A 16,696-nucleotide genomic window follows, 5' to 3' on the forward strand; every position below is an offset into this window, starting at 1 on the left:
GGTGTGATTTATTTTTTTTGTTGGCTCATTTTTGTTTTGGCTTTTTATACTTGCTAGATAGCCTAGCCTGACCTTCAATACTTGATTCTTGGGCCTCAATCCCCTGAATGCTAGGATCATAGTCATGCTTTGCCACACCTGGCTGTACAGTGTATACTTGTACTGAAACATATTACATGGCTAAATATCAACAACTATTATGCTTTCACTAATTTTGTTAAGTGAGAAGATATCGGTTGGAAATGTAGCTCGTAATAGAGTGTTTGCCTACCATGTGCTAGGCTCTGCATATAATTCCCAACACCACCCAAAAATGAAATAAAATTGACTCACTTAAAAAAAAAACGATCTACATGCTAAACAATCACAGGTTGGATAGTTCATTTTTGTAACAATAAAAGAAATGCATATTCCATACAACAAAGAAACCAACCAACATTGCATCCTGGAATTATGTGCCTCTTCTTAGTTGTACATATGTAAAATTTGGGAAAATATCAATATCAGGGTATCTCATGATAATATGAATATAAACATTTCCTTAGATTTGGAAGGCTTTGTTTTTATTATGAAAATTATTAACTACTACATTTGTCGTTTTTCATTAGCATGAGGGTCTGGTTGTATACATTGCTTTTTTAAAATGGGACAATAGGATTTCTAGCCAATGCGTAGAGTTTTTGTTTTGCCTCTGAATTAGCATAAATTCCACTCTCATCGTGCCATGTGTTGATGCCAAGTCTTTTGGAGCCATTGAGGTCTGTGAATTGAGAACGGCACTTCCTGTGGACTATGGAGTACTCTTCTCGGCGAGGACAGGCCTGCAATGAGAAAATAATAATAATGATCAGCGACTGAAGTCTATGTTTAAAGGAGCATGCACCAAAACTTGTTTTTTATGACTAAAGGTGAATTTTTCAATGACTGATTAATTTGGTTTTACCAAATGCTTCAATGAAGAGCAACTAAACACTGGTTAGGGATTTTATAAGAACTTCCACAGTAATCTAAAAAAAACCAACGCAATTAGAGTTAACTACTTTCTTCAGTGCTTTTTATTGGTGAGTCAGGATTATCCTGAAGAACAGTATCTCGTGTTAAATTTTTAATAATTAGTATTAAATCATGCTTTCCACAGTGGTGGATCTCAAACTCCAAGACTCATTACTGTGAGAAATTTGACCCAAGACAACCCAATCTAGTTTAAGATGCTTATCCTTAGGCCACTTCAAGCTTCATAGTAATAACTATGACGCTATTGTTGACCATTTCTCAAGAAAGCAATGATTCTTTCTGACTATACCAGGAGTGATGGCAGAGCTACAACATAAGGCCTGAAAAACTCATCACCTCATTTCTACTTTAAATCAGTTCTAAGTTTAAAACACGAGAACAAGATTGAAATGAAACTGCCCACGCTTTAAAACTGTTAAAGAACACCAACGATGCTCTCATCTCAGATTTCTTTTTTATTGACGTTTTAACCATGCTTTTAACCTTAGGATCCACTTATCTGTGCTGTGACCATCATGGGTTGAGCACCTTGGCCATTCATGCCACTCAAGGGGTAGGCGGTGGACCTTCGTAAACTTTGTATACTTAGTAAACCCTCAAGACAGGAAAGTGGCCAGGCCCTGCCTGAGGAGTTCCAGCAGCAACCCTGCCCCCCACCCCACCCCCACCCCCACCCCCTCCCTATGGATGGATATCCCTGATGGATGGATAAACAGATGTTACACTGTACCAAGGAACTAAAGGACTGATGAATACCATGGCCTGAGTGAGAATAGACTTGAAGTGAAAGAAGCCGAGTTCTTAGAAGGGATGGATTCCATAGTATGTGAATTTTATCTCAGTAAAAGTATTTAAAATCAACATGTGCACTGACAGGAGTGATTCTGAAGTTAGAGAAACCAGACAAAAGGTTGCTGCCTATTAACTCACATTACAACACACCTGCCAGCCAGATAAATGAGCCAGTGGGTAACAGTCACCGGTCTCTGTGACATAAATACCCCTGCTGATGCCAATTTCAAGTGACCAGAGTGGTCAGAGATCCAAGGAGGATGTGAGCTTAATCTTTCATACAAAATGTTGAGCGTTCATCCCAGCTCACCCTGGGTTCCCTCTTGCAGTGTATAACTGCCAGTGTGTAGCAGGGTGACCGCTGCCCAGAAGTAAGAGTAGACTCCTAACAGGCCTAGGAAAAGTGAGGTATTTTCACCCCATTCTCAAGTCAGCAGGTCTTCAAAGATTAGAACAAGTCATTAGAGACTTTGCCGACTTAAATGAGAAAGCTTCTAGACCAGATTGCTACTGGAAGCATCCCCTGCAGCCAGTATATTGTGAAATCAAGTTTTCTTTTCTTTTAATTTAGTTTCCAGGGCTAGGTATTAAACCCAGGGTCTCTCTAGCCCCTGAAGCCAACACTTGTAAAAGGCAGACTGGAGAGTCAGTAAGAAACAGGATACATTGTAGTATTGATCCTTTCCCGAGGTCTAACGTCTCCAAAATGCGAGCCAATCGATTGTTTTTACTGCCTGATTCAGTTTAAGCTGGATTGTGGGCATCTTGCTAAAAGCATCTTGACATAATTTCTCATGCAACATGAGAATACTGAGGCCCTTGGAACAAGGAAAAGCATCAAAGCCATGGCAGCAGAGCAGACACCAGACAGCAAGAGACTGATAAAGTGGATGACTGGGAATCAGAAAGGTTAAAAAAAAAAAGCAGGCATTCAGAAGCAACAACAACATCATTAGGAACTGGGAAGATGAACTTTCTCATTATGAAGTAAAACAAGGAACCTTTCAAAGGAAGCAAAAGCCCTGAGATGGACCATGAAAGAAGCAGGTACCCCACAGTGACTGCAGCTCAGGCCCAAAGGCAAAGTGGGAATCCCAAACAAACAAGCAATTTGGAGCACCATGCAAACCAATAAACACAGGAAGTTAATTTAAAAATTAATGTTTTCCCATCAGTGTATGCAACTACTCATTTGCTCAAATGGAGTTTAAAATATGTTTCAGAGCAATACTAGTCAAAGACCAAAGTAATGCTGGTTTGCAGCGTGAAAAACATTTTTTCCCCCAGCAAGATATTCACCTCACCGTAAATGCACAGGGTTGAGGAGTCAGAACACCAGTGATCAAACAGGAGAACACAGGGTTGCCTTAGTTGTATACAGAAAATATCCTCTACTCCGATGGCTTACAGACTTGGGGAGGGAAGAAAATAGGGTCTATCTGGGAACCCTTGGGAAAAAAAGCTGAAAGAGAAGGAAATTGGGACAGCAGGTTTTAATCAGTGTTTGCCTCATGCTCTTTAACCATGAAGGGTCCCTTTCTTCTGGACAGAAAGAAGTCTAGTAGATAATTCATAAGAAAAATATGTCTCCTGGCCCCAATCCAGTTGAGAACTTTTAAAACTGGTGACCTGTCACTCTGCCTTTTACTTGCTTTGGATGGGCAGGCAGAAGGGATCTCTAAGAGTCATCTCTTCTGAGCTACCTTGGATGTCGTGGCATGGCCAAGATCCGGAAGGAGCTGCAGTTCTGAAAAGGGGTATTGATGAAGAGATCACTGGAGTGGAGACAAAATGTGAGTCCAAGAGGCTTCTGTGGCATCTCCAGTACCAATGAGAGTGGAAAGGGGGCCAAGCCATCTCCAGCGAAGCTCAGAAAGGAAAAGGGCTGTGGATTACATCATTGGTCTATGTTAGCCACTAGTGACAAGCAGAGAGCACCCAATGCCTTGCTCCAGATGGGGAGAGACAGAAAGCCATATGCAAACTCGATTCTTTGGATCAGGAATTCAGACAAGATACATCAAAGGCAGCACCTCATAACACACGCCTCAGGCATCCGCTGGGACGGCCTGAAAACTGAGGGTTCCTTGAGACCCAGGGCCTGGGAGCATCTTCCCATTGCAGGTCATAGTTAATGGTACATTTCCACTGGGATCTGCTCTGGGCCACTGGCTAGAACAACTGCACAGGCCCTTCCTGTGTGTGCGCCTGGGCTTCCTCAGTGGGGGCCAAGTTCTGAGAATGAACATGACACCAAGTGAATTGAGAGGAATGTGCCCTGGTTTTTAATCAAAGTCACACAGCACTATTTCCAGCAGAGACACATCTCATCCGGATCCCACGGTATGAAACAGACTCAGCCTCTCAGAAAAGGGCATCCATCCATATGGGTGGGGCACCAGTTACAGTCATTTTTAACAAGCTTCTTTCTCTCCTCTTTTGGGAGAGAAGAATAAGTTGGGCCAAGAACCTCAAATCCCCCTTGGATCTGATAATTTTGTAGGAAAACTCACAGTTGTGTTTTTCGAGTTCTACGTGTAGCTCAGATCGTTTATCTCACAAGGATATAAAACAAAATCATCCCTGAGAACAGGTGCATGGGCTGAAGTCCAGAGTATGCCAGGTGCGGACCCCTGGATTACTGTCCCAGTGAGCGGATGAGGAGAAAGCCTCTACACAGGGAAAGCTTGTTAGAAATGCATGGCCAGATTTCTTATTGGGCACCGATCACATCCAACTTCGATCTTCATGCACCAACATTTCATACTTAAAGAAGAAAAGCAGGTGTTTGGCACAAACCATGCTGGCTGCATGATTAGCTTTTGGCACAAGGGGCCACCCTGATAAGGGAATTGTGATCCTGATCCTGAAAGTCAAGATTCCAGATGCAATCCAGACCAGCCAACCTTAGAGCAAGAACTTTGAAAAGATAGTAGTCTTGGCTTTGATTCATTAGTTCTTGGCTGCACACAGGGCACAGGAGATCTTTGAGAAAGTGAGAGTGTTTTCAAGAGATATTGAGCTGGACACAGTGAATCACTCCTATAATACCCCCCCACACACACACTTAGTAGGCTAAGGTTCAAGGATTGTCTTGAAGCCAGACTAGGCTACAGTGTGGGATCCTGTTTTTACAAAACTTACAAATAGATAATGGGGAGGGGAGGGAAGGGGAGGGGGGAGAGGAGGGGGGAGGGGAGGGAGGGGGAGGGGGAGTCGAGGAGGGGAGGGGAGGGGAGACTTAGATATACTTTGTATAGTAACTAAGCTGTAACATCAAAAGGCTCTGTCCAGAGACAGTTGTCCCCAGTGATAGAGTTGGTAAGAAGAAGCCTAGCTACCAGTTAGACTCAGTTCCCCCTCAAACACAAGACAGTTATCATATGCTCAGCACTCCAATAGAATACCTAAAATCCGTATCTAGCCTTTCCTTAGTGGTTGTAGGAAGAGTTCAGAGTTCTATGTAGAAACAGACATTTGAATTGCTACACATTGGGGGGGGCAGTATTCAGTGCTACCAAGCCCACGGTTTCTGCCTTTTTCTCTGAGGCTGAGCTAGGATTTGATAGACTTTTCTGAGCCCTTCAGGTAGACAAGGCTAACTAGGAAGTGTATGCTTTGTGTGTGTGTGGTAATAAGCATTATTTCACTGAGATTCCTGCAGGATCTAGAGAAGGGACATTTCACAGAAAGAGCTTAGAGCATTTTCATGGCTAACTGGGTACAAAGAATCCAAGATGATTCATAGCATCAAATCTATATGGTGGGGAGAGTTGTAACACCACTAAAAAGAATAAGACACACGGGGATGGGGGAGGACATCTTTAACGGGGAAATGATGAGTCACATTTTATGCATTTCTAATTTGAGATGGCATGGGTACAAAATGTTTATTTGGAAGATGGTGCGATGGGACAGATGGCCTGGAGAGAAGTCAGTGCCCTACACGCAGCAGTGATCATCAGCAGGGGGAAAAATAGCTATAGAGAACATCACAGGTACCATGGCTCGTATCTGTTGTAGACTGTGGATTACATAATTGTACTCCATGAATTTCCCTGAGGTTGAAAACTGTACCATAGCTATATGTCCTTGCTCTGGCATGAGTGTTGTTTTATTTAGGATAAAGAAGCATAGTTCAGTCACCTACTGCTGACTCTAATAGATGTTATGTATATTTTTTGAAATGTTCTTATAAGATTTAAACTGTATAATAATCAAAATCATAACCCCAGAATGTTAGGTGCAGAGATAGTGGGGCAGATGAATTCTCCGAGGTTGTGTCAAATTGGAGGAGTGGTGTTCTGGGAGCCAATGGTGCCCATGACTGGGTCTAAAAAGAAGTGAAGGCAGAAAGGAGCAGTGGCCAGGAGATTAGTGTAGATCTAGGATGACCAGGGAGGTTAAAGTATTCAGTGGAAGCCACTAACACTAACTTTGAAAGATGCAACAGTACAAAATGCAACGGGATGAATCCATTTCTAGTCACCTGAGCATATGCTGCTCAGAAAAGGGTTAAGGGAATTGAATAAAACATGCTGGTGAAAGGCACCGAACACAGGAATGCTGGGTGTAGACAGCCCTGCAGACACCGGAAGCCACTGAAGCTGCAGCAAGAGCATAAAGAAGGCTAGCCTGGGGAAAACCGGCCAAGGAGGTTTCTTCTTCTCATTCGTTTGTTGTGCTTCCCTGTTTCTCTTCTATGGATTATGGCAAGGCCCCCTAGGATGTTACCATAGGCTTCTGGGCGAGTGGGTTTCTCAACTGACTTTCACATAGTTCAGACAAGTGACATGTTTTATCATTATAGACTGATAACACCATTCATAGCATCTTTACATAACAGGCTGGCCCAAGCCCACGATGCCTCACACCCTGTGCTTACTGGTTGCTATATTCTTATTCTTTAAGATTAAAGAAGCATGGTTTAGTCACCCATATTCTGTGAATAAACGACTCCTGACTCTACCAGAGGTTATGTGGGTACCCTTGTGTACCATTGTCTCCTGTATCATTTATTTCCCTGATAAAATGACAGTGCTGTTCCTTCGCCAACTTGCGTACCAAACCCTCAGTCAACTATTCTAATCCTTCCAAAAAGCCATTCTGAGGTTATATTCTTTCTGATTTCATTCTATGTCCTTGGTTCCTTTCCAATTGGATAGTTTTGTTTTTCAAGGTCATTTTCAGTTGGCGACAAGCCTTCTGGAACATTGTTAACTGCCTAATTTTGTCTCATAATTTGAAAGCAGTTTCAGTCCCTCCATCCGGTTCATCCATAAACGTGTATAATGGGCTGTTTCCCGGCCAAATCAGTCACTATGAACTAACCTTGCGTGTATTGTAAAGACAGCCATTACCCGCCTGGCATTAGTACAGCAAAGACCATCCTTCCCAAGTATGCCCATAAGTACACGCATTTTGGGTACCTCATTTACTCATAAAAGTCATTTGAAGCAGCTAGCATCTGATGTGACTGATGTAAATGTCCCATGGACAAAACCAAAGGATATGTATTTTATAGATTGCCTGTGGGGTCTTCTTTTATAAATATTAGCATACATCATGTATAAACATTCTATGACTCTTATGCACATGAATAAAGACCCTGCCTTCCCTTAGTAAAGTCTTCTAAGTACACACACAGAGCAGCATAAGAGGAAATGAGCAAGAATCTTCCTTCCCTACCCTGGGTGGCACTGAGGAACAGGCCTTACTCGTTTCTCCACTAAATGTCAAGCAAGTTTGTTCCTACTAACTGCTCTTTCCTCTCAATGGTTATATTATAAAATAAAAATAACAGTCATCAACCAATCTAGCAATAATTAATGTTTAACTAGTGAGGATAATAAATATGTAACTAGTGGGGTGTGTTTTGTTATACATTTAAGAAGTATTTGTTATTTCTTTTTACTTAATACATTTTTAAAGAAAAAAAAAACATTTGTGTTGTTCCAAACATTGAACCACAAGGAAATTGTCACAAATGGTATAAAGACGCTTAGACCATGAGCACAAATACAAATTGCTGCACAATTAACAAATGTAGTCCATATAATAAGGTTTTTATGTGAACGCTCACTTCAAGACTTTTAAAAGTAGCATTGCACCACTTAAGTCCCAGGTAGTAACACTCCCAGCAGCCTATGAGACACTAGCTACCAACACCTACCTCTTTCTAAGGTACATGTTATAATTAGCCCTATCCCTTCAGCCGTAGGACGTACATGTATCACTTTTCTTATTCTTTATTCAGTATTATCTGAGGACATTTTTCTTTGACAATGCTTTATTTGTATTTATAATCACATGATATGATATATTGCATGAAAATTTGAAGCCTAAGGCTCTTGATTTTTAAAATAATTTTTCCTGTATAGAAGGCATATGTGTTCTCTGTAGAAGTCAAACAGTTGAAAAGAAGAAAGTCAAATCTCTCATAGTCCCAAATTATTTGATTCAGAGCTGTGTTCTGTAACCTTGCCTAGAGGCAAAGGCACATGGTGGCTAACCACTGTTAGGAGGAGCATGATAATCAGGACAACAGTGACATCCTTTACATTCTATGGAAAGGATGTGACACTAAATATCACTTCAGAGTCCAACTTTCTTGTAATACAGTCCTGAAATATTAATGACTCACAAAATGAACAGAAAATTAACATATTTATTATCCAGTTTTCAAATTGACAGAATAAAATGTCTGCCAAGGTTTTCAATAAAAAAAAATACTTAGTCATAAAACAGATACTTTTGTAACGGAACAGAGCCAAAGAGACAGAGTCAAATCATATCAAAAAGTTGAACTCACAGAGAACTTGGAGGGAGGCTAACTCACCTCCTCCAAATCCCGCCCCCAACCCCGCCCTCAGATCTGTAGCAGCTCACCTGCTGTGGCCTCCCCTTGCTATCTTCAGCATCACTTAGATCTCATCAACCTTCCTCCCTACTCATCCTGCATCCCAAACCTCAAGGCCAGCAGGCATTCTCTAGAACCCCACCACCCAAGCACTCTAGGAACAAGGAGACCAGGTGAGCACATATGCACACTTCAGATCTTTACTCTCCCTCCTGTCCTCCATATGCAATTCCCAGTCTCATCTCCAGCTCTGTAGCAGACTAACAGTTGTGGCCTCTCCTTACTCTCTGCCCCAATTTCCAGGAACCTAAGCCAATCCTTGTAGAACACCCTGCTTTCTTCCCTCCTGTGAACTCTCTCACCACTCCCTCCCACCCCTGCCCATCCTTATTTCTAAATGTTGACTTCCAATACGTAGAAACACATTTTACCCAGAATCCCTAGTAACTACACATGGCAGGATCCCAGAAAAATTCCCTACCAGGCAACATACAGCCACTAAACCCTTTAAAGGCAACAAAAAACCAAGTAACAAAACACTTGCCCAACAAAGACAAAACCAGATGTCAGCACTCAGAATTACAATCATCACAAATCCAGATGCCTAGACTCTAGTGTGAAAACATATCAGGATAATATGTCTCCATTAGAGCTCAGCAATCCTTAAATCAGTAGACTCTAAGAATTGCAATGTTCTCTTGTTACACAAACATAAAACAAAACTTAAAATACCCTTTATTTGGGATTGCTACCCATGGGCCCACCAGCCATGTGTCCAGCCTGCAGTGGGAGCCACCACAATATCTGAGTATGTGAAAGATGGGAGATGGGAGTCTCTGAAATGGGAGAGAAAGAGAAGTGGAGCAGCTTGAACATCGTGAAGAGAGATGGAACTGGAGACTTGGGGTGGAAAGAAGTAGCCTGTTTCGAGTGGCTAGCCCCACCACTTGGGGCCATGGTGAGGTCCCATCCAGAGCTACCACTAAGGGCCATCCCTGAGTCCAAGACTATGCAGTGGCAAGGGACAATGTTGATGCCCATGGCTCATACTACAACTAGAGAATATGAGGACTTCCTGGTTAGGGTAGCCACTGGGAATTCCTCAATGGCTGCAGCATTCTGGAGAGCTGGCCCCTTCTCTCACCAATGGCAGCACTTGAGAAAATTGGCCCTGAACCTCACTCGGGCAGTACAGTGGAGCTGGCTCTGGTGGCAAGGATGTGGGTGAGCTTGTCCTGAGGCAGAGGCTCAGAGGTCATGCTGCCCACCCACTCCCCTCACCACCTCTGGCAGTCTGGGAGTCTTCCCACAGGGTCATGGGCTCATTTGAGTTAGCCCTGTCCCTCATCTGCTGCAGCACCCAGGAGAGTAGGCCCTGAACCTCACCTGGACAGCACAGAGTTGACCTGGTGGTGGGGACCCAGGTGAGCCAGCTCCGAGGATGAGAGCTGGCCCCAACACTTATCTGCCATGAGGCGCTGTGGGGGTGGGGTGATGCCTTCCCTGCCTTACCCCTAGTAAGAAGGAACCAAACTGAAGCCATTTTTTTTTAATTTTTTATTAGGTATTTAGCTCATTTACATTTCCAATGCTATACCAAAAGTCCCCCATACCCACCCACCCCCACTCCCCTACCCACCCACTCCCCCTTTTTGGCCCTGGCGTTCCCCTGTACTGGGGCTTATAAATCTTTAATAAAAAATCCATTTTGAATAGGGATCAAATAAAGGTTAAGTTCCCAAGACCTCCCTGGGTAACCCACATCCTGCTTGGTAGAAAGAGACATGTACATGGGTACCTGACATCCTGGTTGGCAAGTTCAGATATGAATGCTAGGCAAGTCACCCCACCACAGTTCAATAACCCAACCAATGGAACAGGATAAGTGTACCACAAGGACACATTCCTAAGAAAGTCCCCTATCCACAAATCCTGATTGGTGGGAGAATGCACTCATAACTTGGCACAGATGTCTACGGATTCCAGTCTTAGAAGCTCTATGACAGTCTGGCTCAGGGGTCACAGTTCAGTTCCTGTGTCTGTTCTATGCCCCCGATGGATCAGAATTTGTTCCTGTTTGCCTTTATTGTATATGTGTGTGGTGGTTTGAATGGGAATGGCCCCCATATACTCATATTCAAGGTTAGAATACTTGGTACCCAGTCAGTATAACTGTTTTGAAAGGATTAGGAGGTGTGGGCTTGCGGAGGAGGTATGCCACTGGGAGCAGGTTTTGAGGTTTCAGAAGATAATTACCATTCCTAGTCCCTCCCTCCCTCTCCTCTCCTCCTCTTCCTCCTCTCTCTTACCTCTCCTCTCTCTTCCCAACCCCCTTTTCTAATACACAAACACATTTGTGGATCAAGATGATGTAAACTCTCAGCTACTTCTCCAAAACCAAGCCCACCTGTCTGCTGTCATGCTCCACACCTTGGTACTCAAGACTCTAACCCTCTGGAACACAGCACCGGATAAACTCTACCTTTGCATGGCGTCTTATCACAGTAATAGAGTAATGGAGACGGTATGATATGACGAATTCCTTCAAGCTCCTGCCATTGTAACTTCCCCCACAGTGATGGGCTGCAACCTGGGGCTTTTGGTTTATTTTTTTTTTTTTTCACAGAAACAGAGATGAAATTAGACCTCACAACTTCACTTTGTTTAAAGATAAAATCAAATCTTGTGAAAATAAGGGACCAGCTCTGAAATTCTTTTGAAATAATGTATTCATTTCCTTCGTGTGTTTCTTTATTCTGGATGGGCAACTCACGTGTTATGGTGCATATGGATGTCAGAGGACAACTTTCGCGTGTCAGTTCCCCCCACCCACCAGGTGGATTTTAGGCATGAACTTAGGTTGGCAGGCTTGGTGGTTAATGTCTCTACCTATTCAGCCATCTCACTGGCCTTTAAAAACAAGTTTTTGCATGTGTATACGGACTGTAATTTTTTATTATGTTTTGTTGCACTAAAAAATTCTAAAAAATACAAAGGTAAAGAAAATCATCCAATTTCACCTTTAATAGACAATTTTACTGACATTTTGAGAGTTTCTCCATGTTTTTTAAATTCTATATATATATTTCCATATAGTTTTGTTGAAATACACACATTTATGTTAATTTTTTTAACCTTCAGTGAAGATTTACTAAGAACTATTCATGAACAATGTAAAGGCTCAACAATGCCACCTATGATTATAAAGTACTGACACTATCCCTAATACTACATATTGACACACTCTCCAGGTTTTGCTACTATAAATAGTACACTGGCTAGTATATTTGGCTGTAGTTTTGTCCTTATTTTGAATTATTTTTACTTGAAGAAATTTCCTTAAAGGAGATCTATTGGGTTAAGTGGTAACCTAATAGAGACTGACAAATTTCTTTCCAGGAAGGATGAAAGCATGCATTATCTGCCTAACAAAAAATAAAACTAACCACCTCCTTCTATCTTTATTCCCACTCGTTATCTGTGAAAGTATTGCCAACTTCATTAGCAAAACATCTTAACTCATATTTCCTACTTTTTGGCTAATTGTATTTCCTACCATATAAATTGCCATTACGTGTTCTTTGCTCATTTCTGTAGGATCTTCAACATTTTTCTTGCAATAATTGTTCCTATATGTGTTAAATGTATCTATCCACAAGCTATCATACTTTCTGTTTTTACATAGTAAGAGTTATTTTTTAACAGAAAAAGTTAGCAAGAATTGTAACATTTGTGGCATCATAAATTCTTTTCTTATCTAAACTGATAAAAGCTGAATCAGTTTTACAACTTTTTCCTATTTGCTCATTCTATTTGTTCTTTCAAATAATTTCTATTATCTTAAATTCTGATAGAAGGCAAAACCCATGGAGATTTTAGTCATATTAAACATATGCATTTCATTCATAATTACTTTTCTAGTCTTGTCTCTTTCATACAGCTCTTGGGACCTTTTGTTTTGTTGTTATTAAGCAAATGAAAGAACTCAACAGCTCCATCCTCTTCTTGAGTTCCTTGGGAGCTGGAACCAACCAGAAGCTGCAGTTAGACTCCAGCCTTAGCCAAGAGCCATGCCCTTCAGTCTTCATCCCCTGCCTCTCCCTTTAATGGTAGTCTGGTTATTTAGGACTGCAAAGGATGGAGTAGCTAGCACAAGGTCTTTTCTATCATGCTCTGCTGACCAAATGAGTCACCTGAAAACCCAGATTCTAGTGACTCTGAAAGTTAGAAAGTCTGTTTCTTTGGGTCTAAATTGCAATATTTCTTGATTGACCTTGGAAAAATTCTCTTCAAAAATGTATTTCATGGGCTCGTGAGATGGCTCAGTGGGTAAGAGCACCGGACTGCTCTTCTGAAGGTCCGGAGTTCAAATCCCAGCAACCACATGGTGGCTCACAACCATCCGTAACGAGATCTGACTCCCTCTTCTGGAGTGTCTGAAGACAGCTACAGTGTACTTACATATAACCAATAAATAAATCTTTTTTAAAAATGTCATGTTGCTATAATTATCTGTATGTTTTTCTCCTTTACAATGTACTGACTAGTTAGTGTTGAATGGATGAAAACATTTATTCATCCTGTTTACTTATCCCTGTTTATTTTACTGGCTAAGATGCATAAGGTAAATCTAGTAGGAATGCACATCTATTTTGTTTCTGTTATATAGTTTCTTCCCTCCCCTTCTCCTCCTCCTCCTCCTCCTCCTCCTCCTCCTCCTCCTCCTCCTCTTCTTCTTCTTCTTCTTCTTCTTCTTCTTCTTCTTCTTCTTCTTCTTCTTCTTCTTCTTTTCTTCTTCTTCCTCTTCCTCTTCTCTTCTTCTTTTCTTCTTCTTCTTTTCTTCTTCTTCCTCTTCCTCTTCCTCTTCCTCTTCTTCTTCTTCTTCTTCTTTTCTTCTTCCTCTTCTTCTTCTTTTTTTCTTCTTCTTCTTTTCTTCTTCCTCTTCCTCTTCCTCTTCCTCTTCTTTTCTTCTTCTTCTTCTTCTTCTTCTTCTTCTTCTTCTTCTTCTTCTTCTTCTTCTTCTTCTTCTTCTTCTTCCTCCTCTTCTTCTTCTTCTTCTTCTCTCTCTCTCTCCCCCTCTCTCTCTTTCTCTCTCTTTCTTTCTTTCCCTAACTCTTCATTCTTGAGGTCAACCCAACACTTTTCACAGACTACTGAGGCTTCCCCTCCAGTCCTGTTGCTTAATTGTTAGAATGTAAATACATTCAAAGCTATAATAAACTGGACCTCAAAAAAAATCAATGCTCAATTTCTCAGAGCTAAATTAAGTCCCATACTTGTATATGCTCATTAGATAAAAGTAAATAGGAAGGTGGTTTTCATTCCGGGTAAGTCCCATTCAGGGTGGAGGCAATAAACAAACAAGGAACAAAGCGATAAATATGTCTTAGATACTGTAATACTTTCTCCCCTAAAATGCCCATTAATTTCCAAAATCAACCATAGCTATTATACATCCCATTGATTCTTAAAGCCGACAGTGTCTCTTAATAAATATAAGACATTATAAATCTCAGCAACCCCTTCTCACCAAGAGTAACTTATGCACTAGATGTGATGAGTCCCATACACGGGTGGGATTACAGTATGATTCTTGTACTTACAGGTGGTGGATATTCATACTGTGGAGTGAAATCTTCAGAATACGTTGTCGAAAAACACCTGGGAAGGAGAAGCCAAGATGTCAGAAAAAGAATGTCTCCCAAAAGAAAGATAGTGGCGTGAAACATATATGTTTCAGGAAAGATCGACACTGATAAAATTTTTTAAGTCCAGTCTTCCCAGGCCCTCCACAGTTCTACCTGTCTTCAGCAAGCATTCCTTCAATTACTTCTAATTCTTCACAAGGCAATGTGCTCCTGTCCTAGCACTTATAGCTACCAAGTCCCATGTTTGAATCCTAGGTGCTCTGTGGTCTCCAGATTCTATCATCCACTTTCTCCCTCAAAAATCCTTTGACCTCATGCCCCACATTCTGTGCTAGGTAATGACTAAAGAGATTGTGATAGATACCAAGGTGTCTAAGATCATAGACTGTCCCCAGCCTCTACCTCCTAACCATACAGAAATGCTAGATGAATCGTTTGTCTTCCACTGGGAATGTAAGCTAGCCCAGTTCAAAAGGAAGTCTCTAGAGTGATGGAGATGAAGACACACACTATGAAAACCAAGAGAGCTGACATCCTAAGCCTCCAGGGCAGAGTTTTAACTATAGGTAATGAGTAAGCAAAGTGATCCTAGGCTCACTGTACTTGCACATTAAGGAGACTAGGCAAACCCCAGTTACAAGCCAAAAGGAGCCTAGTTCCTATATTTAGAATTCTGGGTAAAGAATAATTTGTTCTTCTATAAAAATGAAACTGTACTTGTGTTCCCAGCAATATTTTAGAAATGGATAGTCAAAGAAAATATCTAGATTTTCTTGGTTTTCTTTTTGTTGCTGTTGTGTTTGTTTGTTTGTTGTTGTTGTTGTTGTTTTGTTCAAAACAACAAAATCCAATTTAGGCAGGCTAATGGATCTGGGTGGAAGATTTAGCTTGGTGGTAACCAGCAACTACTGCCAGCTTTCTCAGTGTTGCTTCCTGGCAGCATCAGTGCCCGAGAGCTTGAGAGTTATGAGAATTCAGTCTTTCCTGTGTTTGGAGGAAGACACAGTGGATAGCAAACTCTAGATGCTCAAGTGCCTTCTGTACATTTGTATGTGTGTATAGCACAAGCACATCCTTCTATACATTGTAAGTTACCTCTAGATTGCCTATACTACTTAACATACTGTAAATGTTAAGTAGCGTAGACACTTCATTGTTTCAGAAATAATTATTTTTTTAAAGTCTGTACATGTTTAGCCAAGAGTTGTTTTCCTTTCAATTATTTTCATTCCAAGATTGATTGAATCTGCTGACGTGAAACCCAGGGTATGATTGCAATTGAGTCTTATCCCAATTTACTGAATTAGAATCTCTATGGGCAGGGCTCAGCATTCTGAAGTTTAACAATCCCTCTAGAGAATTCTGATACACACTTGAGTTTGAGTGCCTCTGAGTGAAAGAACAAAACTAGAAATTCACGTGAGAGGAGAGAAGTCCTAAAAGGAGGGGGAAGAGATAGTAGAACATATGTGATAGGAAAGTCACAGGATGTGGTCAGGGGCATGCTAGCGTTAAAGGTTTAAGTAAAGATGGGGATAAAGAGATGAGGAGGAGGGGGTTGGGGTGGGTCAACTAAAATTAGGACTGTATGAAAGAAGTCTTATGAAAATCTACTCCTTTGTAAACTAACTAAAAATACAGTTTAAAAAGAAGTCTGAACATAGGTAGCCTGTAAGAGGGAAAAAGTGCTTCCTCCAGAAGAGATAGCATATTAAATTAGAGCCCCCCAAAACAACTCAAACTACTGCCATTTCTCTTGGTTGTCCACTATGGCTATATGGTAAGATAATTTGCTGAAGACACAATGAACAGTGGTTAAAGGACACAAAGGAAATCAAACAGGAACTAACCTGGATACTTTCTCCCTGCCAGATAGCATTTATAGTGCTAGAAGATGCTATGTAGACCACTGGGAGAGAAAAGCAATCAGTGGACTCTGCCTGCAATAATGCCATCTTCTCTACCATAGCAACAGTGGCATGACTGTTATGGAAATAACCAATAGCCTTCCAGTTGGACTTGAGGATTGCTCCACAGAGGGGAATTCATGCCTGGTACTGTAACCCTAAAACTAAAACTCCATGGTTGGGGAGGTCAAAGGCCCTAGGAGGGAACTTAGTACTGTTCTGATAATTGGGCATGTCATCAAACTATCTTCTCAAAATTTATGTTTAAATAGCACAGCTTTCAACCTCGGTCAGAGAAGCTTCTTTTTCAGTAAAAAGCAATCTGTGTAGAGTCTCATAACTGGTCATAAATGCTGAGAATAAGTGACTGTTGAGTGCTCAGATCTAAATTGGTTCCTTATCAATATCCATCCATATACCTCAAAGCTCAGAAAATATCACATAAAAGGGGGGCAGAAAGAATTGAAGATTTTGAA

The 16,696-nt window shown here is 41.3% G+C and overlaps 1 protein-coding gene across 1 annotated transcript in view; it reads right to left on the bottom strand.

Moving 5' to 3' along the window:
• Positions 1–543: 543 nt before the first annotated feature.
• Positions 544–16,696, bottom strand: part of 1700028P14Rik (RIKEN cDNA 1700028P14 gene) — a 94,053-nt gene continuing 77,900 nt past the window's right edge. Inside the window, exons 5-6 of the mRNA NM_026188.2 lie at positions 14,269–14,326; positions 544–821 (exon numbers count right to left, since the gene is read on the bottom strand). Of these exons, the coding sequence (NP_080464.1) occupies positions 639–821; positions 14,269–14,326 (241 nt within the window). The 3' untranslated portion in view covers positions 544–638. The remainder of the gene's footprint in view (positions 822–14,268; positions 14,327–16,696) is intronic.

Source organism: Mus musculus, chromosome 19 (genome assembly GCF_000001635.26).
Source record: "Mus musculus strain C57BL/6J chromosome 19, GRCm38.p6 C57BL/6J".
In the NCBI taxonomy this organism is placed as follows: Eukaryota; Metazoa; Chordata; class Mammalia; order Rodentia; family Muridae; genus Mus; species Mus musculus.